We start from the raw sequence: 23,855 nt of genomic DNA on the forward strand, positions 1-23,855 counted from the left end.
CGACATCACGACCCCGGTAATTAATTGCGCATTTTCTTAGCAAGTGTTTTAGAAAAGCTATACAGTATCCCTTAGCAGACCACGTAATATTCTGACTCATCAAAATCAATATAGCGACAACGAAAAGAACTCGGCAAGAGGAATGCCTCAGATGTTCTGTTACGTAATGTATTACCCTCGGGCCAATGACTATTTCCTTCGTTTTAGTACCTGAGATCGATTGTGCATACATATACCATCCACGCACGCATACCGTACCCACCTTAGTTCCTACCTATCTACCTACATACATATATGTACATCCATTATTTGATACGTACTCACGTACAAGTATACATGCAACCATAGACCCTGGGTCTCCAATGCAACGTACAAAACAACATGCACACAAGACTTAGTTCCACAACACTTAGGCATACAGTAATATTAAATATATTTGAATGTTGCAACCAATGTAACTTATATATATATATATATATATATATATATATATATATATATATATATATATATATATATATATATATAAAAATACTTGTTTAGTTCAAGATCAGCTGGAGTAGAGTGCTCAATACTAGAGTAGAGCTAAATACACAACTGAGTTGATCAGGATAATAAAATATTACATTTCCACTACAAATTTGTTTCGTATAGGCTGCAGAGCCGCCTACACTCATCGGGTGGCTGTGATCGACTGAAACTTATATATATATATACATATATATATATATATATATATATATATATATATATATATATATATATATATATATATATATATATATATATGCAAAAATAAAATAATTTTTTTGGAGTACAGTTATTCCTGCCATAACGATATTTTTTATCTTTTTATACGGGAATGAAATAAAAAAGAAGTATTGGCCAGACTGTATGATTTATATGAAGTTCAGTCGTAGTTTTCGCAGTTTCCAGATAGCGGAGAGAGACAGTGGTGTTTGCCGGCTGGCCAGATCCTTGCTAGGTAACGAAAACAGCAACAGAATGGAAATCGCTTCACCACTTTCAATTCATTGAAGAGCGACCTAAAACGCATAGTCGAATCTCGTACTCGCTAGCGGAAATACTCAATTTAAATCGAAAGTCTCTTTTATCCCGGTAAAACGGTTAAACAACGCACCCACACATCGACAACGTCCGTTGAATATTGTGAATAAAGTTCGTTTTAACGACCCCGTTTTTATCCGCGCAACAGAGAAGGCGGCTGACACTCGCCTATACAATTTGCAAAAATTACCGTGGATGTAAATGTTTAAGAGTCCATCTCACTGATAATTTTGTCACACGCGTTTTGTAATATTCCAAGCGGAGGGCTTACCTCAGCCGACCACCTTTATCTAATTTATTGTCGCTTTTGACCCTTACAAATCAATGGTACAACGAACTGCACGGCGAAAGAAAAAACATTCGCTTCAATTTGCTTACCTTGCTCCGCGGAACCTCGGTAGTATGTGTAAAATGTATTTCAACTCCTAGTGCTGGGACGTTCCGTGTTAGTATAAAATATACATTTACGTACAATTTCGACACTGCTATAACACCGCCTGTTGTTCCCGCGACGTTTCGTTACGAATGGTGTCTGCCGTGTGTGCACGGGTTGAAAAACCGGCGTAAATTAAAGCTGGCGATACCGTAGACGAGAAATCTTTCAGCTGTCTGGGTCTCAACACTTTTCAATAGGGGCCGCAGCGACTGATCGGGAGTTACTTGGATAACTAGATTTGCCAGTATATAGCTCTGCAAATACAATCTGTGTGGGATGACTGTCGACGTATTTGAAATAACTTGAAAATACTTGCTTTCTCTTTGTGGATGTAAATCTTATATCAGTGGTCATAATCTCCGCAAATAAATGGAATCGCCCGAGATAAACGTGCTGGGCGGACTAATATGCGCGCATATTCGATACGTTATTACACGTCCCCGGTACCCATGACGCTTCTGCTCAAAACTTAACTTTCAATATTTTTAGCCTTGCACAAAAAATTGCACAATTTGCCATACAATTTGAAATAGACATTTTGACAATAACAAGATACAACCCCCTTTATCCGTAGGGAATATTCATTAGAAATTACGTTCATCCTTGGGATGGGGTGAGTGAGAGCAATATATACGCTCGGGCAGTGCGGCTATGGAAGCCACACTTGAAATACAACACGAGCAAATGAAGTTTCGCCGCATTTAATAAAGGCCGATGAAGGACTTAATGAAACCTACATTGATACAGGCTGGGTGTTGTCTGCGAAGGAAATTTTTTCTGTACATACCGATTTATACCCTGTAAACGGTCGCTAGTGGCGAACATCAACTCTCTCGAGCGAAAAATCAAATCAGATAATTATATATATTTTATATATATATATTATATATATATATATATATATATATATATATATATATATATATATGACCTTTTCCTCTCGAATAACAATGCAACGCAACAAATGAATAGGGGTTATTCTAACTGTCAATAGACGAAGGGTGAAATATTATATATGCCTATTGCGGAACCACTTTACAACGTGTCCGTTCTATTTGCGTGTCTACGTTGCCGTGTAAATTTTGCCGTGTATTTATGTAAACTACGCGGTTGCCAGTGAACTGCGGGGCAGCTACGTGATACAGCGACCGTAAAGCGTTCTCTCACACAGAACGCCGGGGCAGCAAGGAGGCGCATCTATTGAAAGTCACGCCAAGTATATACGTCTCCTGTAAATGCCTTTTGCGATATCTTTTCAGGGGTGATGAATATGTACATTTTTATGCGACGTGACAATCGTTGGCAAGTGTTTGACGTATGTGCGCGCCGAGATACAATGAAAACGGACAAACAAGCTCAGATTGGGAAAGAGAGAAACTGACAAGCAGAAAGGAGATGTATTAAGAACCATTTGCATCTACGAAGAAATAAAACCTGAATCAGGTTAGCGGAGGACGGATGAGATAAACGGATCACATATGAAGGTAAAAAATATAAAGACGCTAAATGGATGGAGACATGCATAGCCAGGAAAGATGGACTGCTTAACATGCAGATATACATCTCCAGGGAACCAAGAAATAAAAGAAAAGTAACAGAAGCTAGCATTATCCATAAATACAGACGGGAAAGAATGTCAAATTGATATTTACATTCCGCATTAAGTCCTTCAAAGAGCAGAGTTTTTACATGCGATGTAGCTCTACTGTAAAATTGACTGGATTGATAATATCCTAATCATATTCAGAAATTCCACAGTCGATGAGCTCATATGCTAAGCCGTTTTCGGTGCCTTGAGGGTCATTGAAATGCAGTAGAACTCTAGCAATGGTGAGATCAACATTATATATATATATATATATATATATATATATATATATATATATATATATATATATATATATATATATATATATATATATATATATATATATATATATTAGTGAGTACAATTATTAAATCAAACATGTTTGTTTCTTAATGACAAGGCTTTTATCAGTCTTTATCAGTCTTTTTGGTTAAGTGATAAAACACACGGAGACGTTCTTGGTGTTACACAATCTACTTATCCGTGACTACGATACTTATGAAAAGGCAGTGCTTCTGTCTGTGATCAACAGGATTCAATATTTACGTTGAGCAAATGTCCCGGGTATTTAACCGGAGGCCGGACTACTCTTTCCGAAGTTGTAGGTAAACATGTATTTAATAAGTAAACACACACTGAATAAGTCATGTCGCTGATTAACGTGACTGCAGAGAATGACGAGAGAAGGTACTTGTATTATGCCTCTGCGAAATACATCAACAGGTGTCATAGATACTAGGAATTATCTAAACCCTTGCGCCCGCTACAGCCTTAATTATTCAACTTGTCACGTATTTGCAACTTGTCACGTATTTGCAAAGTATCCAACATGTCAGTATATGGGAGATATGCAAATCGATCTAATCGGTTCGCTTTGAGTTTTCTGCTTTTCATTCGAAACGTTTTATTTAAAATATGTATCTGTCTTATTCCTTCGCACACATTTTTGTCCTGTGTACCCTCACAATTAACCATCTTCTAAATCGTTGTAACCTATTTAGCAATGGCGGATTCATTAAAACTTTGTGCGTCCTTTTACAAGTCCCTCAGCAGTTCTTGAAATCTCAACTGCACTGCCACAAGACCCCGTGAAACAGTTGCTAACATTCACAAGACCGTTTTAAATATTTCGTAACTTCGTTAAATGCCAACTTTCTTAAATGTAAACTTTCTAAATCCATGTACAAGATGATGATGATGATGGTGATGATGATGATGATGATGATGATGATGATGATGATGATGATGATGATGATGGTGATTATTATCATTACCATTATTATTATTATTATTAATTTTTATTTCAAGATTAGTCTGAGTTATAAAGTATTGTAATTTACATCAAAGCCCTCAAAGTGCATAGGTATATATAAACAAATCTACAAAACTTAGTTATAGTCTACGTATAATATGAAAATCAACAATAACTACTTGAACCTAATCCAGTGAAGAGCCTTCATTCTTACACTTAGAATGTAGAAAATTACGTGAATGTGTTTTGAACTGTGACAAACTTTCGGTATTGTGGACAGATAGTACATATGAACCTAAAGCTCCTCGTGTAAACCTCGAGTGATCTTCAAAGTACAGTTTACAGGATCGCTGTAAACCATCTGTAACATTTCTGAAGTTGACCGGCTGAAACCCTAGAAACTCCCAATAGACATCTGTCTCGACAAGGAATTTGATAGTTTTATCTTAAAAAACTCTCCAACTTTTCTCGGAAAGGTTATGAATACGCCTTCTCAATGACTTGTAACTTTATGCAGTCCTTATTTTGTAGTCCCCAGTGATCTGAAAATATACTAGTACTCTCTGAGATATGTAGTCTTTTGAGGACGGTGTATGACTCTTTTTGTGGCCTTTACAGATGTGTTAAGGCAGTATGTGCCAGGAAAGTAAAAGACTTAAATTTTCGCTCAAATTTTCCTCAAGGAATCTCTCAGCCATTCACTTTCAAAATCATTAATAAAAATCGGGGGTCACTGTGCAATTTTTGGTATATACTACATCCACTATCAGGTTGCAATGGATATCCAAGATTTGACAAATTATCCAAGATTTACTGGTACTTGAAATTCAAAATGGCCGCCATCCCTGTGTTAACTCTATGGAGAAAATTCAAATTTTGGATTTGCAAAAAACTAAGACGGTGAAAGTTTTTCTTACTCAAAGAGCTTCAAAATGAACCCCACAATTGTTAGATCAGAAAAGAATTGAAAAAGTTTGAGAGTCCGAATATCTGTCCCCGAGGCGCATTCTACCTTAAACACAGAGATCTTACCAGTACACGCACTTTCTGCGTCTAACTTGAGAAAGTAGATGGAAGTTATCAGTACAATGTACCAACTCGATGGTAAATATTGCGATTGAGGTGAGATGCCTCAACCTTGCTTGATATGAACATCCACCTAACAACACTTGTCTCTTTTTTGCCCGACGGCATATCTTTAATATCAACAATTGCTTTGTGGGATTATTTGAGAGATGTGAAAGCTTTACAAATAATGTACTAGGTCCCATTCTGTTTTATTATCATCATTCAATTATGGTTGAATCTGACGATGATATCATAAATTACGCACTGTATATGCCGCATATCATCTGCAGAGGCTATCCTGTTGTTAAGTCGTGTGCATTATTGAAAGCGGGAATATCAAGTATTCATGAAATTGAACTAAAGTACCGTATTTTCTTCGGCTGCTGCCTTCTGCGTCGGCATTGCGTGTGCATTATGTTTTAAGGATCTTTTGGGGGGCTCGTAAACTTTGAGCTTCATGCTTTTGAAAAAGGTGCCGCTCATTGGCGGCAAATGCATGCCGGGAAAAAGACGCGGAGATCTGATCGTCAGGGAGATACGGCGCCATTACTCCGCGGGAATTTAGTATCATTAGTATCGGGCGTTTAATCAGACGAATTCAATAAATGTAAACGATGATTGGGAAAATACATATTCTTTTATTGTAATGAGCAGCGAGACCGTGTTGATTTTGACAGAATGCACTTCAAATGCTATCCTATACTGTTCATGTGCAGTTCAGAGAGTTTCTTTTAAAGATCCAAAACAAGGTCGCATATATCTGTAAATTTTACATAAGTTTGAGATTAGTATCGTGCAAAGATATCTGATCGACGGGTCCGCGTCCTAGATTTGAAGACAGGCTGTGTGTGGACGTGTATTGAATTGCTCGCTACGGGTCTGATTCGTGAGCTGGTGAAGTCAAGTTGCTAATGTGTGGCCGAAGTCCAAACTGACGGTATGCGTCGGATTCCCCCGAATTGAACTGGGGTACTCGGTTATTTTCTCCTCAGTTTGACACGTATTCTGTCGTCAACTTTCCCCTAAACGATTTCAAACCAACCTATATCTTCTGCAATGTGGCCCGAATGGTACCTGGCACGATGTGGAGCCCCTGGGGAGCGCTTTGTAAAATGTGACCGATGCTCCGATTCCCCAGGTCCAACCGTTCGGTAATTACCGAAGACCTCGCGGTCACAGGGTGACGTGACATACAATCCCAGGGACTAAGACTCGGGTTGAATCTGAATCTGAATCTGTCCACACGGAGACAATAGACAATATTCCCAAAGATAATTTGACAGAGAAATCATGCCGTCGTTTACGACTTGATTCCCCATTACGTCACAGGCACTCATGGCCGCGCGCTCAATTCTTTGGCGATATTCTTCCATCCATCTTCCAGTGCTCGGGATCGTTACGCCTAAGAACGTAAATTGAGTTTATATAAAAAGATTGCTGTCGTCAAATGTACTGTTGAACTACTTTGCCCTCCATACCTCTTAAATCGCGTTTAGAATAAGTCTTAAAAGCTATTTGATGTGTTTTGCATTCGAGATATTCGGTCGCTAGGAGAAGCATTTGATCGACAATACCTATGTTCTGACAGCTCTAGTTTAATATGAACTCTCCTATCTCAAATTCTCTCAATCTCTCCCTCTCCTTTTCTCCCTCTCCCCTCCCTCCTTCCCTCCCTCCCTCCCCTCTCCCCTCGTCACCTCTCTGAACTTTTCGCCTCTCTCTCTCTCTTCTCTCTCTCTCTCTCTGTCTCTCTCTCTCTTCTCTCTCTCTCTCTCTCTCTCTCTCTCTCTCTTCTCTCTCTCTCTCTCTCTCTCTCTCTCTCTCTGAACTTTTTGTCGGAGTCTCCACAAGTCGATCGAAACTAGACAATGACACCCCTACTACTTAGTCTGGTAGATTTACCCTTGCAAAGAAAACATACTTTAGAAAGGCTTTCTGTTGGCTACTGCCGCTCTAGGCGACTTTACAATTCAAAATACAAATATTTTAATATTGCGTCAAGATTTTTACCGCTTTGGCATCCCTCCCCCTCCGCATGCAGTAAAAACACGTTTTGACAGATCACATTAATTTTTTAACATTTCCTCCAAGTCGTGCAGGTAGTACCGAGGATTTACCTCAGCGCAAGGGATTACTTTGCCAATCGACAAAGACTGATTTGTGGCCGCAGTGTTTTTTTCCTCCCTTCACCCTCCGAACACCCTGCCCACCACACCGTCAGCGCGGCATATCCCAAAATCCTAAAACGACGCGATGATGAACCATTTTCTTGAGAACAGATCTGTCTTAAGGCGGAAACCGCGCCCTTGGCATACACTGTACAAAAGACTCTCTTGGAGTGTGCATCCGCCATGGTAAGACAGCCATTGATCATCGCGGTGAGAGACAAACTTGCTAAGCCTATCGCCTGTTCCTGGGCATGTCTGGCGAAATTGAGGGCCCGACAGTGTAAATTACTTCAGTGTGCACAATCCCCTTTCACGAGTCCCAATCCACTTTGGCCAATTCAATTCAATTTAGAGATTACATTAAATCAGGTAGGAACCTTACGGTTTACATAAGTTTCCTGGATGAAATACAAGGGAAGTGTAATAAGCTCAAGCTGCCCATGGAATTTATCATCTGCCTTATCCTTATTAAACAAAAACTCCCTTTGTCGCACTTTGCTATTTCTGGTGGCATTTTCGACAGGGACTGAAATTCGCAACTGACAGTGCGTTTCTGCGTCATCAGATCTAACGCGACATTTATTCCGAGGAGAAACCGCGTGTTAGTTACGGACTGGTTACTCTGTCACGTGATGTCAAACGATTTGCACGGTGTATAGTTTATATATCTGCGAGCACAGGTCGCTTGATTGCCCGGCTGCCCGGTTTGTTCGTCCCGTTTTGCTGTGGTAGTCTCTTATTACCAAGGGACCGCGGAGATTATGTTTACGCGAGGCGAAATAACAGTAATGGACGATCATTTGTCTTCAAGCCAGGGTAAAGTACACTTGCTTTCCTTGTGGTAAAGTTGAGCCCGACGTCTTTCCCCGTAATCCCTCGGCACGTTAGCAGAAAACATGCCACTATTCCAGGCAAACTACTACTACAAGGTACATCCACAGGTTCAACACTGCGCCTAGTATGTGAAAAACATTCCTAACCTAGAGGGTCTTGTATGAGCATACCATTGTTGGGCTACAGGATCCATTGGAGGTTGCAACTTGGTCTTGCGAATGAAGTTAGAATTTTACTCGGTTGATTAGGCAGGAAGGTATATGACAATATATGCAGTATGCTTGTTTATTGATCGAATCAATTTCGAATTGTGTCGCCTGGATAAACGAAAAGTAGTAAATTTTCGAGGTTAAGGATACGGAAATCTGTAGTATGCCCTGCATGCATACATTATTATCATCACCCATTGGGGAGGCGTATGTATTTACCCTATGTAGAGTACTTGAAGTAGGGAAGAGCGACCATAGGTGTGTCTGAACGCATCAAATTACAGCTCTTTTCCTCTTACAAAATAAAAACGATTACTCAAGAAAGCGGGAAATTCTCGACGACAGAAGAACTGTCATATTTGCGCTGTTCATTGTTATTATCGTTCCGTTTTGCCGTCTTCTCCGCTTCGCAATCCACACAACGACAAAAATTATGCCCACTTTAGTATTGGCACGTCTTGGAAGCTAGATTTTGCTAATTTAGTAGGACAAGAGCTACACGGCCTTCACGATGCACTTAAAAAGCAAATTGACCGTAAATAACGCTATTTAGTCACAATGAAGGGACGTGAGCTATTTGGCAGTAAGGCAAGTCAGACAAATTTGCTCAAATTTTCCCAGCTTGCCCTTTCCCCTCCTCCTGCGTGACTGTTCCACATGATTCTGTGAGAGAACTTAACTCATATCTGAAGAACTGCATACCAACATTCAGTTTTTTTTTTTGCGTCATGAATATTTCTCATTTGCATGATACATTTCTTAACTGCATGCATGACCTTGGTTGAACTCTTGCGTGTTTCTTATGGCACTGCTATAAAGTAGTATAAGTACTACTTCATCCTTCTTTTGCATTTGGTGTACATGTATATTTGACACGGCACCCAGGAATTGTAAGCGCTAATCATTTCACGTCATGTGACAATCATATTAAATCCGAAATTGTAAAGGTTTAGTCAAAAGCATATCTTCTCACATCTCTCTCCCTCCCTCCCCCCTCTCTCTCTCCCTCTCTCCTCTCTCTCTCTCTCTCTCTCTCTCTCTCTCTCTCTCTCTCTCCTCTCTCTCCTCTCTCTCTCTCTCTCTCTCTCTCTCTCTCTCTCTCTCTCTCTCTCTCTCTCCATCAAACTTGTATGCGTCTTCTCCGGGAGTGTCTATATATATATATATATATATATATATATATATATATAATATATATATATATATATATATATATATATATATATGTATGTATGTATGTATGTATGTATATATAATACATAGGCATATATATATATATATATATATATATATATATATATATATATATATATATATATATATATATATATACATATCACACACACTGATTTTATTCTATCTGTGGTACATTTACTCTATGACAATATGATATATGCATCACCCGCTTTTAGTATGTTTGACGCCACGCCTGAATTTGAAAATCTTTACGCCTTATCTCGACTGGCGATAATTTTAAAGTCTGAAATTTGCAGAGATTTTATAGGAAATAGATTATCTTTCCCTCTATTTGCATTTTTGCACCTCTCTTTGCAAGTTTAGCAGGCACCCAGGTCAGCTGAGGTCGCCGCGGTCAGTCCAGAGATTACTTGAGTCATATCTATTCATCTTTGTAATCGAATAGTGAGATTTAATCTGACTCACTGCCTTAATAAAAAACCGTTCTCACCACTGATCACGTTCCCTTGTAAAACCAACAGCGTCGACCGAATTGAATCTTCCTCTTTCTCGGCGGAGGATGTGTGCCTCTCGGACACGTGATTATCGCCGTTGAGAACAACGAATAGCTGGTGAAAAACTCAGCTTAACATCCTAGCGAAAGAAGAGTCTAGTAAGTAGCATTTCGAGAGTATATACGGAGATGAGAAAAAAATCTTCAGCAGAGATCTACGGCAATGCGAAGTGATGTTTTCTTTAAGACTTTGACCTACTCGTGGCTATGCACTGTTCGGTTTGAATCAGTCAGCACTCTCAACGCTTTATCTCTTGCCAAGCGATACTTTTGCGGTCTGGAATTGGCGGAGGTTTTTACAGGCTTCCCTCCGCTGAACAGATTTGGTAATCAGACGTTCTGGCAAAAGTGGCAACTACGCTCTTGTGTGCACACCAGATTTCTCACCAAAGCTACAAGCGGCGCCTCCGTATTAAAGTGATAGCATCCATACTTCGGCGTGCTCGTTTGTTGGCGATGATGCGGTTAAACACTCCGGTGTACGGTGTGCGTGAAATTTCTAGTCCACTCGTCTCCGATAAGCCTCACGGCCGGCTCTGGCGTAGTGTAAAATATTAAACAGCGCCTAAACATTTTTGACATGTGAAAGCTTAATTACTTGTACGGCGCAAAATGAAATAACAGGCAGGAGTCCCATCGCCTTGGAAACGGGGAGTTTTGTATGGCCTTAGGGTCTGTGCTCAGTAAACATGCACACGAATGAGCACGGGTCGCATCTCAACGGTAAACTCTAACACTAATTTTCCGTCAGCTTTCTTCGATTGAAATCACAACGTTGAACTGTTGCATTCATTAAAGTAATGGCTGTATGTAAACGGGGATTGAAAACTGACGTGTTCACGAGTGTGCGCTTTCGAGAACACGCACTGGCACAGAAGGCAACACCGACGCATATTTAGAGAGCCTTTTAACGTTGTCAATGTTTCCAAACAATTGTCTGGTCATTTCACGTCGACTAAATAGTGCTTACTGCAGTTATTTTACAATTTTATCAACTTCGATAAGGCAACTGAAATGTTAGTCTGGCCTGCTGATACAACTTATCCAGTGATGATGTCAGCAAAAGTATTGTCACTTTTTTTGGAATATCCGTATACGTAAATATACGCACGTACTGTTGTATGTATGTATGTATGTATGTATGTATGTATGTATGTATGTATGTATGTATGTATGTATGTATGTATGTATGTATGTGTGACAATATTGCTGTTTACGCCTCAAGTGGAAGCCTTTTACATTTACAACCGAAGACAATAAAGACTGTGCAACATTATTTAAAGAAGCACAGTGTAAAGCGGTTTATAGATTCTTATTTTTCGCATGAATTTACTCACTTTCCTGGTGGGCGGTTGACCTGTGAGCGCCCCGTGGTACAAACACTAAAAGGTCATTTCCAAGAGTAATGGTAACGCGTCTCGCTGCACCCCAGAAACAGAGTAAATGGATTTCTTGCCTCCTAGCAGCGCAATTCTCTCCGAAAACAAAAAGACGCATTTGCATAAGTCTCCAAGGGATATGACACTTCTCACTGATAGTGCAGTGTCAGCCGATTCCATTGACTTGCATGCATGTATTGTGTAAGAAACGAAAGAAAACGCCATAGTCATATGGTCAGATTCTTGAAACGTACTCATAACACTCTTTAGGAGGAACCCATCTTCGCTTGCCAAGGCCAGCTGTTCGGGCAGCCGGATGCTTCCCGAAATCAGTAGTTATAAGTTTATAGTGGAAGACTCCTGTCTGGCTAACAAGCCGTGCTGGCGGACGATGGGAGGAACCACAATAAAACAAATGTATTTCACTGTGATATCGCAGTGTCAACATTGCTAGGTTTCAAGATGACGAAGTAAGATGATGTCTTTCTCCACAAGAGAACCAGCGAAAATAAGTGACGTTGAGTTACATAGTTGACTCTGCAAAGATTTAGCGGTTTCAACATCATTTTGTATCTCATTGTTGGCCATCGACTCAATTCGATTCTTTCGTCTGACCTGAAAGTCATTTTTAAAGGAACGTTTAAGAAAACCGTGTCAAAAGGAAATGACAATGTGTATGTCTTTATCATCATCGGTCTACTCATTGCTACTTAGTCGTGTGCAATTATGGAGAAAAAGACAACTTTTTGCAAAGTCGCCCACTTAAAAAAGTTACAGTTCCGAGTCACTGCAGCTTTGACCACTGGGGGCGTGTGTCATTGCGATGAACTGCATGTAGAAGTGATGAACGTGTTTGAGTGACGCTATACACGATTCGACGTACATGTACGTTTTGTTTCTAGGAATTGCACACGTTGCTGAGATCGCCAAGAGGAACGTCGTTCATATTCCAATTTCTCAATATCTAGTTAACAAGAGTAGTTTGAACAAAAATGTACGTGGCCTTGTTATATCAACTTGAGCAAAACAAAAATATTGCGTGTTTAAAGGGCCAGTAGCTGAATGATATGTTTAACACTATTTTTGTTTTGTTTTTTATATCTGATTTTAATCATAGTTTTATGCTCTACTCCTTGGAGCTTCCTGACGCACACGGTATTCAGCTTGTCAAATTAGCCCGTACAAGTATAGACTGTATTTTGATTGTTGTCAAGTGAATTCTGTTGAAACATAAAACGTAAACAAAATCAGTGCATTAAACATGTACAGAGGCTGTGTTGACAAGCTAAACAGGTTTTTCAATATGCTTTGGGGTGTAGAACGAGGACCGGAAGTTGTCATAAAAACAAAAATAATGAACAAATGATCAAAAATACAGCTAATCACCCTTTACGGTAGCCTGTGCACGTGAACCGTAAATTTTTTCACGTTTTCAATGATCGGTTTTAAGTTATCGAGTTTTAACTATTTCGTCGTATGAGTAGAAGGGAAAAAACCTGAAACTAAAAAAAATATTTCAGATCGACCTAAGCTATTTTCGGAGCCATGTTATTTGAAGTAAACATATTACTTATGTTGTCCTCTGTGAGTTCACATTTGACATATTGTCGTTTCTAGTTAAAAGTTAAACCAACTTCTCCACCTCACGATTTTTTATATCTCCAAAAGTGCAAGGAAGATCGCTTGTGTCACCTAACGGGACAATTTTGTGATAGCGATTGGAAAATCTTCTCACATCATCCCCAGACTATCTTATCTGAGGCCTCTAACGACGACCACGAATTCGATAAACGAGGACGAGACTTTGGGGAGACACACACAATCAAATATTCAATAGTTTGAACAAGGCTAATTTATCGCTGTTTTTTTCCCCTAAACTCGTACATACCGTAGCTTACCACACCTGCCCATCACATCCGTGCGATGTAATAGGTGGCCCACCGTGTCGAATTTCTTACTCTGCATGTCATATTATTTGTGTGCCTACACCCCTCGGCTGTTGCCTGGCAACTGGGCAATTTTTTTTTGAGTACATGGTTGGCGGGAGACACTTTAAGCACATTTTGTACTTGTTGGTTTTTCCCCTGCTGTGCCGTCAATGTCTGGCTTGTGTGGTTGGCTTGCTGACATCGTCGTTCGTGATATCGTGGAACCTGTCAGCCTGTTTTGATTTGAAACAGCACTGACGACGTCATTGGTCACACGTCGCGTTTTTGAGAGAAACCTTTTGCTGCTTTGAATTACAGACCTCTATGCCACATATTGGTCGTGGAGTCAACTCGCGAAAAACTATATCAATTTCATGGGAATAAAGGTATTTCCTCTCTGAGAAGATTCGTCAATCTAAGATTCACCACTACAGATGCAGATGCATTAATATATATATATATATATATATATATATATATATATATATATATATATATATATATATATATATATATAAGGCTATATATAGGATATATATAGTATATATATATATATATATATATATATATATATATATATATATATATATATATATATATATATATATATATGAGCAGCATTTTAAGTTTACATATTGATGAAGACGTCCTATTCTCTTGTTTCTCTTAAACATACCACAATCATTTCATTCCTTGAGGTATGTTTGATGCAAATTTGCAGCAGAAAGGAAATTTTTCCCATTTTCCCTTATATTCCTCGACATACTTAAAGGGAGGCAGTCATCGGAACTGCGCTCAAATGTCGCGAAGGACCCCTACGACCGATGTAAATACTGTATCCAAGGTACGTTGGCGATTGATGAACGTTAAAACACGTCTGTCAAAATGTACATCGTAAAATTTAAGTGTCGCGGCTATGTTGACATGATGTATCTGTATATTGTGCATGAAATACATTGTTTGTAAATAAGAAAGCCGAGCATGCGCAGTTCCGACGACCGCCTCCCTTTAATCGTACGTTTGTCGACAATGCAAAAGTTAGCAAAAGAACATAGCGTTTTCGTCAGTTGGTCGCGTTTTCAAAGCAGAGGTTTGAGCAAGTGACGCGTGACTTACTACGCCGAAAGCTGAACCCCATACCTGCACATAACGAAGTATTCGGATTTTCTCGGTCATCTCAACCTGCCCTGCCGCCAACAGGCGAGGTATCAGCTTAGAAAATCGACTGCACACGTGTGACCTCACATCAAAGCAACCTTTGAACAAAGCCATCAATTTTACCACGAACACAAGAGAGTGTTAATAAATCATGTATTGTTGATAGTTTACTTTTAGCGCTTCCGCCAGCTTCAGCGACCGTTGAATCACCGTGGTAACGTGGTGAACTTGACCTTCATACTCACATTTCTCGATGACCTTCGACTTCTTACAATAATTTTAGTAGCGCAATATAATTCATAATCACCAATAAGGCTGTGATATTAGTACGAGGTTAAGTTTATAAAGTGGTTCTCATAGGTATATGATTTTAAGTAGATCTAACCATTTCCAGTCCAGCGCATTTGATCAAACACTTGCGATTTCTTTGAAAATATTATTTTAAGGACAGAACCAACGCATCTGCGTAGTAAGGGATGAGCCATCTCATCTTGGAAGGGGTGATATCATAATGAGGATGAGCACTATATCGTTTAACTTTTACATAGTTTGGACTAAACAGAGCGTGTAAACCCCCTCCCCACTTAAAAAACCGTACAGCTATTTTTTATATTCCCTCTCAAACAAATACTGGTCCATCCCTTTACAGCATTGCGAACGAGGTTCAAGAAGAAAGTTGCGCTTTGCAGTCACGCCTTTATGTTCAACTTCTCCTCCTCATGTCACGACTAGGACGGTGATGAAGTCGTTAGATCTCTCTGAACCAATGAAATGTGTGTTGATACACGATGGGGTTTATTCAGTGTTCGAAATTTGTGGAAAATATCAACCAGTCACCAGGACTGGTAACTTAAAAAAGTTGCCTGTCCTGCCAAAAACTTACCAGTCCTGATACTGCGATTACTTTTAAGTGCCTAAGTATTTTTGTTATGCGCTGTTGAGTAGGATGAATTTACGGGAAAGAAAACTGTCTTGCCATAAAATTTGAATGGGAGCCCGGAGAAAAAATAGCAGACAATAGTTTTAAAGAAGACTCCCACACTATAAGTCAACCTGTCCGCCGGACTGGTAACTTTTTTATTTTACAAGTCCTGCAGAAAAGCAACCAGTCTCGGACTTGCCGGACAGGTGTTATTTCGAACACTGGTTTATTACAGGCAGCGTGTTACATTATATCGATTTCGTCTACTCTCCCAAGTCATATTTTCAACTCAGCCCAAAAGAGGAAGAGGAATTTTATGTTACATAATAAATGTATTATACTAACGCTCTTATTTATTACCACAAAATGTTTGGCCCGCTGAAAAGGATTTGTGTTTCTCTCTCGCCAAAGCGCATGGCTTAACTTTACGAGTATAGCATTTACACGCAGGGAACCTTTGAATGTAGAGCGTGACAAGGGTCGAAATGCCTTCACGTCTGCATTGGCGATCACTTCTCTGCACTTTAATACATAATCTCCCCGTTTGTTTTCAGTGTACAGATGGCACCCGGTGGGAAGATCCCTTTTATGTTCAGTCGACAGATACAAATGTCATCGTTTTATCTTAATACAGTCGTGCATGATTTATGGCCGCTGAAAAGGTAGTGAACCTAACGGTAGTCGTAACTGATGACATGAATTAATTCAAAATTAATGCACATAAAACATGCTTTCCATGTTGACTAGAATGTATATCTCGGCTGAATTGATGGACTTTTTGCTTTAACCCGAAAGTCGTCATTCTGATCAGTATGGAGCTGTTTTTTTTCACGGAGAGAGGCTTTGGCATGATACAAAGACTCGACAGCTGACGGGAGAAAATGCCAACTGCTGCAGACTCACGTGTGGTTGTTGGCGAGCACTTTTGGAACTACTTTACGTCTTTCTTGAATCAGGCAGACTGGTTGTGCGATTAAGAACCGAGTTTCAGGTAATCCTGATAGTTGAGAGAATTTTCAGGCAAGATACACATTTTCTATTAATTTATCAATTAGTTTGTTTGTATTGCTTACATTTAGGGACGCCGTCAAAAGATCGATGTTTGAAAAAAAACTTAATTGCTTAAGTTTGGGGGTGGGGGGTTTTTGACCAAATTAATTTCTGTGCCGTCAAAAACGATTTAACGTTTTTTTGGCAAATTTTACGATTTCAAGGCTGCTTTTTGTACACTAAAATCGATCCAGCCACCCGGTCGAAGTTCAGCATACGAGATTTGAGATGTGCGCTACAAAATGGGGGTCTTGGACGCGGTGGTTTCCGGTGTGTACGTGCACGTGCGCACACATAACTTAGCCTTGAGAAACGCTGAGCGGCTGCGGGTTTGGACAGTGAGGCACATTTGGTGAGTTCGAATTTTCTCGCATATGTTCTCCTCACACAATGTATAAATGCCCTACGAACGACTTTCAGAAACTAACGAACAAGATTTGGGAGTTAAATATCAAAAAACAACAGGGAAAATCCCGTGCTGATGTACAGGAGAGCGCAACGAAATTGTGGCATGCCAAATTCAAAAATGACCGACGATCTTTGGTTGAGTTTTTTTTGTCCAGGAGGTCGAGCCGAAACAGTCTACCGGTATTTTGAAATATTTTTCCGATGAACGTGTTGCTGGTAATCTAGCCCTGCGTACGATGCTGTGTGTTCCGCTACAGCTAATCGCCCCGCTCACCACATGAGCGGGGCGATTAGCTGTAGCGGAACACACAGCATCGTACGCAGGGCTACTGGTAATCGTGAGTCAGATGAGCGTAGTCAGGAAGGTCTCCCATTTCAAATGCGGAAGGTACACCCCTAAAAGCCCCGAATACCAGTGGCGTTCGTTTTGATCAATCACGACAGGATGCATTACTAGTGAGAGCCGACTGCGATTGATTCAGAGTTTCCTATCAGATTTAGAACTCGGTCCATCGGAAATTTTAACCCCGATGTTGTCGGTGCCCAATCGTTCATGTCCCCATTGTGGGACAATAGCAGCGACGTATTTTCTATACATGGAGACCATGGCGGACTACATACAACTTTACCCTAAAAGAAAGGGTTCAACAACAGTATCAACAAATGAAACCGCCATCTACACAGCAGTATCTGATCTAAAAAACAATTTGCAAACGTTTCTAAGCTTAGATTAAATACTATTTCTAACGGTATGCTTCAGACAGCTGTAGAAAGGGCTGCACTTTTGAAACAGATGGTATTATGTTTCCAACAGTTGAGAACTGTCATAGACGACCAGTTATGCAGAATGGTCCCCCCTTTCTAAAATGTTGGTGTCTGTAACTCTCCCTAATACTTTACCTGGAGAAAGTAAACCTTCATGTCAGCAGAGTCATTTATCTGTGGCAGAAAAAACTGGAAAAAAATGCAGATGTGTTTGATAATGCCATTTCAATGTTGAATAAGTTTTGGAGAAAAGATCACGATGGTTTTCCTATAATACCAGTTCCTGTGCCTTGAAGGAAAACAAACACACCATACAGTGATCATGAAAATGTGGAAAAGGTATTTAAAAAGGGAATCCGTGAAATCAGAGCAACACCAGCTCTGGAAAGGCTTCGAAAAGAGTATATATTTCTCCAAAGACATTGTGTGAGGAGAACATATATGTTGGAATTCACAAAATGTACTTCTCCAATGTGCACTCACTGTTCAATAAACCCTATCAAGGCTACAACTCTAATGAGTTGCATTAAGTATGGGGAACAAGCTACCAACCCCAACTCTCAGTGCCGTCCATAATGGTCACTACATTACATTTTTTGAAGTGACCAATCATATCAAGCACCTAAAAGAGCAGGCACAAGGTAAGTTGTACTTTTCAGTTGTATGGCGTAGTGTAGGTTTCCATTTCAGATTTGAATTATGTTCATTTGTGTGCTTGATTTCCCACGCTACTGAAATTTGTAACAAAAGTATATTATAAAAATTGCCTGTAAAGTAAACAACACAAAAGGTTGCATGAAAGTTTAAATTAGCTTCAACTTCATACTTGCTCTTGTTAAAATTTTACTTGTTCATTGGTAAGGGAAAATGCATGTATTCAACATGTATTTACCATGGGATATACATTGTACATATACCCTACTAATTTTCAAAATGTGCTGAAAAACACTAAACCTACTCAGATGTTATACCAGTGTCACAGTATATCTAATTTTGTTATGCAACCCTCAAAATTTTTGTACATGTCTGAGAAATATGATGCTTTATGAAATGCATGAATAGCCATGAAAATATGAATTGTATTTCTTAATAGTGCAATTAAAAATCATACAATTCATATTTCATGGCTATTGATATATTTCAGGAAGCATCATATTTCTGAAACATTTATTATATAATTGTTATTTGTTTGAATTGTTCAGGTCCTGATGTTGGTTGCCCATCTCTGTCTGAAGTGAAGCTGTGTCCACGGAGCTGTATGTATGTAATATCATCCAAAACTGATGGGAAAGACATGAACTCCTGGTTCATTACAATGAGAGGCAGAATGAGCTTCAAACCAAGAGAAGAGAGAGAAAGAGAAATGCAAATGAAACCAGAAGTGATCATGACTGGGTGTGCAAATTTAGACTGGTGGATGGAGTGCAGTGTCAGTTTAGGTATGAAAAACTTGTCATCTTTGTTTTTTAAAAAAGAACGTTTATTGCAGATATTTACATGATTGATACTAATTCAAATATATATATATATTTTCTTTCAGCTGTCAAACCTACTATGGTTTAAGAAAACACAAACAGGAAACAACACTTTGAGAGACAATCCACCCACAACTCTAAATTATGAGCGAAGAAATACAAGAAAAGAAGTACTGTAATGATCCAGTGAAACCAGAAGTGAGAGAGAGCATGTCAAATTTCAAGCTTCTAGCAGGCACAAGTAAGTTATACTTTGTCAGTTCTCTGGCATAGTATTACACGACATATTTGAATGTTAATCTGTGTTCTGGATTTCCTCAGGATTCTGAAATTTGTAACATAGGGTAGTACATTGTAGTATATTTTAAATTGCCAGTAAAAGTAACTTGCATGAAAAGTTTAATGGAAATTTAGTTTCAACATAAATAGTAGTTTTAGATACTTGCTCAATGACTTGTAAAAAATTCACATGTACATTGGTGAGGGAAATGCCTGTATTCTATTTCCCACATGTCCATGCGTGGACATACATTGTACCCTTCAAGTATTCAAACTGTGCTGGCGAACACTAAACGTAATTAGATGATATATCAGTGTCATAGTATATCTAATTTTACTATGTAACCTTCAAAATTTTGATACATGTCTGGGAAAAATATGAATTAATAGCTATGAAATTGTGAATTATATTCCTTACCAGTACACTGTACAGTAAGTTTAGGAACCTAATTCATATTTCCATGGCTATTCATACATTTTAGAAAGCACCATATTTCTGAATATTTATTGTATAATATTAATTTTTTGCATTGTGCAGGGGCTGATGTTGGTTCGCTGATTCCGAAGTGAAGCTGTGTCCAAGCACTTAGTGACTTTATTAGTCTGGAAGAGATCCTGCCATTTGATTCTTCCCTGTGTATCAGCTGGAACACGCGGAGACCGGAATCTCAGCGTCTTGACATTCTTGCAAAGACCAGTAGAGATTTCTGCCTGATCCTTGAATCAAGGCATAGCGTCTGTGGAGAGTCTATGACTTATGTGCAAATTTATTGTTGTTGTTGTTATTATTGTGTTCTGGGTTGCAATAAAAGTATTTAGTTACTTTATAATGGTTTTTCGATTTTTATTTAATTCAATGGTACATTGGTATGTCGTTTGAAAGAAATAGTACAGAGTATGAGTCCGCAATGTTTTTCAATTTTAGGTCAGTTAAGTTAGAAGGGGGGGTGGGGGGGTCTGGGGCCAAACTTAAGCAATTAAGTTAGATTTATTATATTGAACTTTTGATGTTGCCCTTAGTGGGGAAGGGGTATCTCTCTTAGAATGGAGTTATTTCCAAGATGTTGAGCGGATTTCAGATTCATACAATTTCTGGAGATCGTGTGGAACGGCGGACGGTATCGATACCATACGTTTTTTTCACAACTGTTGAGGTTGAGACCTCCCTTTCTATGTATGTCCAGTTGGCTTTGCGATCAACAAATAAAACATAAATAAATAAAACAAATAAAACGCAAGTTCCCGAAGACTTCACGCGAGAATTCGCGAGTGGTCTCTTGATAGACGTATTCATGCATTTATGTATTTATGGTTCAATACAACCTTTGCAGTGCGCTGTTGTTCTCCAATATGACGCAGAAGGTCTTTTTTCAACAACGAGGTTTGACGAGATGCGCAAACTTTTTGCGCGGTAGGTAAAAATTGAGCCGCATGGCATCGGCGGGTGTTTGCTCTCTGCGGGCTGATTGCACACATCTGTCAGAAAGTGCAAATAATTAACTTCGTGTACATTATGGCAACGAAATAACCAAGCATGAAAATTGTGTAATAATCGTCGTATTTATGGTGCATTAAAATTCTTCTGCAGCCGTGGTGATTAACATGGAAACCCTTATCAAACAGCTGTTATATATTACTTTCCCCGTCAAATGAACTATATTTTAATATTTTGATTATATATATTATATGTTTTTCTACAAAAAACCTGCCACGATGCGTTTCCTAACTAAACCAGTCGCACCGTCGATGCGCCTTCAACCCCACCAAAACCTGCTTATGGTCCTATACGCTGTATTTCTGTAAGTGCATGCACTGGTTAGGATGCGAAACACGTATTTTTATATCCTATATCTGTTACCGTGGATGTTATCACATCGCGACGCCGTACAACCACACAGAAAGACAGAAAACGTGAAAATGCGTCAGCCCGCGCTAATGGGAGCTTTAGGATAGTGAACGTCCAAGCGCAAGAAATAACTGCAAGCGTTGTACAATAAGCTAGAATGTTGTAACCGTATATAAACTGCTACATCGCCTCCTGAACGAGCTGCATTGAAAATACCGCACTAGTCTTTTACTTGCAGCCCTTGAACACTCACCTCACAGTACAACAGCCAGTTTAACGCCTTCGTCCCGTATACTGCTTAGACGCCAAAATTTGCCGACGAAAACGATAAAGCCGTCCCAAAAAGGGGGTAAAGTCTAATATGAAACTCAAAGGAACGGTACACGGAGGCGCGTATGAGACAAGTCAGCTTGAGTGCGAACATCGGAAACATGGCTACATTACATAGTAATTAGTGACACATTATGTCCAAGACCTCTATTTCGCGATCGGAATTTTAATTGCCAAATTGTACATTTTTGGCTAATAGTGGCCCTATTACAATTACACGCATAATTAAAGTTTGAATTTATCATTTTTGAACGGGGCCATGATGGGAATTTTACAGTGGCAAGAATACCCTAATTTTAGTATTAGATTTGTGGACGGATCGATAAGTAGTTTTGGCAAATAAAATTCGATCTGAATTATACTGGAATTTAAATTTCGCGGATAATATCGGCAGACATAGTCTGTCGGTAACTTTCCAATATGAAAAAACACGTTTGAATGCCAAGAATGAGACACCAATGCACGCGCGGTGGAGTCAGGAACCATTGACAATAATTGGTCCATACCTTAATGGGGCCTGAAATACGCAAGGGACGTTTCAAATAGTGATATGATGCAGAAAGAATAAACAAAAATCACGTTTTTTTCCCACAGTGATAATTTGCATCGAAGTATTCGATGAAAATTTACATTTCCATTACAAACTTGTGATGAAAGCTACGTTCTAAATATAGGTGATTCGTTCTGCGTGACATTTGTGAAACGTCAAACGGAGGAGATTATTTACATATGCACATTCCACTGGTAGTTGCTGGACGCATCGGGAAATGCCAGTAGTTTAAAGGGGCAGCTCCCTATCTCTGGTTCTCACGTCAGTTCTTGTTCACACTGACAGTCTACGTGATGTCGGTCCTGTGTTCTCCTTTGAAAGTTGAAATGTTGTCGTTTCCTATTACTTTATATCATCTATATATATATATATATATATATATATATTATATATATATATATATATATATATATATATATATATATATATATATATATATATATATATAAAACATGTACGAATGGGCTCGTGTCATGAATGAAGTACATGATCCAGACGGTTGTACAAGGAGCTCAATTACAGTGGTATTGTGTTTGTTTGCGCTCGCTCGTCTGAAGTATCCCCAAGAGCACCGGGCCGTTTATAGACTTTAATCATGTTTTTAATCATCTCACGATCGGTGTCCAACAAGGACAAAACCAGTGCGAACAAGGATCGAATTTCTGAGATCCCTGTGGTACTATGCGATATAGTGGTGATGTATTTTCCCCGTTAGTTCGCTTGTCGATGGGGGCGCAGTGCTTAATGAAGAGGAACCAGGGCATAAACGTCTTATCGATATCGTGAAACTTAAATTACATATTTTCACCTACTTGATCCATCTTAGCTCAAGCAAGGAGCGGCACCATACACAGTGAACTTACACAAAGCAAACCTTTTCCATGATTTGAAAACTAGGCTGTACAATTCTGCAGATTTGCATTATGGGTAGAGAAGCCTTGACATGATTATGCAAATAGTGTTTAGGTATACCATCGGCTGTGTAGATACCCATGTGGATGTGCAAAATGCATAGATACATACATTGATACATGTATACAGACGCTGAAAATTTGCATTCCTAAATAAATGTTTTGATGAATCATTATAGCGCTTTTTGTACAATACTGTGGTATTTTCGGTTTCTTCTTTGCTTCCAACAGTTTCAATAATTATCAGGTGGGCGGCTGTTGGTATTTCTCAAGTACTGCTTTATCTTGTACAATCACTTCCCTCCTCTATCAAGTTAGTATCTAAGTCTTTTCCGAAAATAATAATGATTGAGAAGGAGTCAAATCTGCATAGAAGCCTCCTGACGATAGACACATCAAATTGGCGGCAAACTGATGAGAGAGATTAACATTTTAATGGAAAAGTAAAAACACTACTTGTCCTGTAACACGAGATGAATAC

At 39.2% G+C, this 23,855-nt stretch overlaps 2 protein-coding genes across 5 annotated transcripts in view; one reads left to right on the top strand and one right to left on the bottom strand.

Annotated features, from left to right (window-relative positions):
* Positions 1–23,855, bottom strand: part of LOC139151326 (GTP-binding protein Di-Ras2-like) — a 65,088-nt gene that overhangs the window by 18,690 nt on the left and 22,543 nt on the right. Inside the window, exon 1 of one of the 4 annotated variants that reach the window (XM_070724023.1) lies at positions 21,837–22,023. The exons of 2 other annotated variants lie outside the window; for them this stretch is intronic. The gene's annotated coding sequence lies outside the window, so the exon portion shown is untranslated. Of the gene's footprint in view, positions 1–1,446; positions 1,616–21,836; positions 22,024–23,855 lie in introns of those variants that run through there. One more of the 4 variants, XM_070724022.1, reaches the window with a different exon arrangement.
* LOC139151312 (uncharacterized) lies at positions 17,726–19,700 on the top strand. Its single transcript, XM_070723998.1, has 3 exons — positions 17,726–18,624; positions 19,186–19,422; positions 19,524–19,700. The coding sequence occupies exons 1-3, from the start codon at positions 18,516–18,518 to the stop codon at positions 19,544–19,546; spliced, it is 369 nt and encodes a 122-aa protein (XP_070580099.1). The 5' UTR covers positions 17,726–18,515; the 3' UTR covers positions 19,547–19,700.

The sequence above is a fragment of the Ptychodera flava genome, chromosome 15 (genome assembly GCF_041260155.1).
Source record: "Ptychodera flava strain L36383 chromosome 15, AS_Pfla_20210202, whole genome shotgun sequence".
Lineage (NCBI taxonomy): Eukaryota > Metazoa > Hemichordata > Enteropneusta > Ptychoderidae > Ptychodera > Ptychodera flava.

Excerpts from the sequence above, each read along its gene's own strand:
- LOC139151312 (XM_070723998.1), top strand. The coding sequence starts at position 18,516 with ATGGGGAACAAGCTACCAACCCCAACTCTCAGTGCCGTCCATAATGGT. Across the intron at positions 18,625-19,185 it reads CCTAAAAGAGCAGGCACAAG|GTCCTGATGTTGGTTGCCCA; the intron begins GTAAGTTGTACT and ends TGAATTGTTCAG. Across the intron at positions 19,423-19,523 it reads GGAGTGCAGTGTCAGTTTAG|CTGTCAAACCTACTATGGTT; the intron begins GTATGAAAAACT and ends ATTTTCTTTCAG.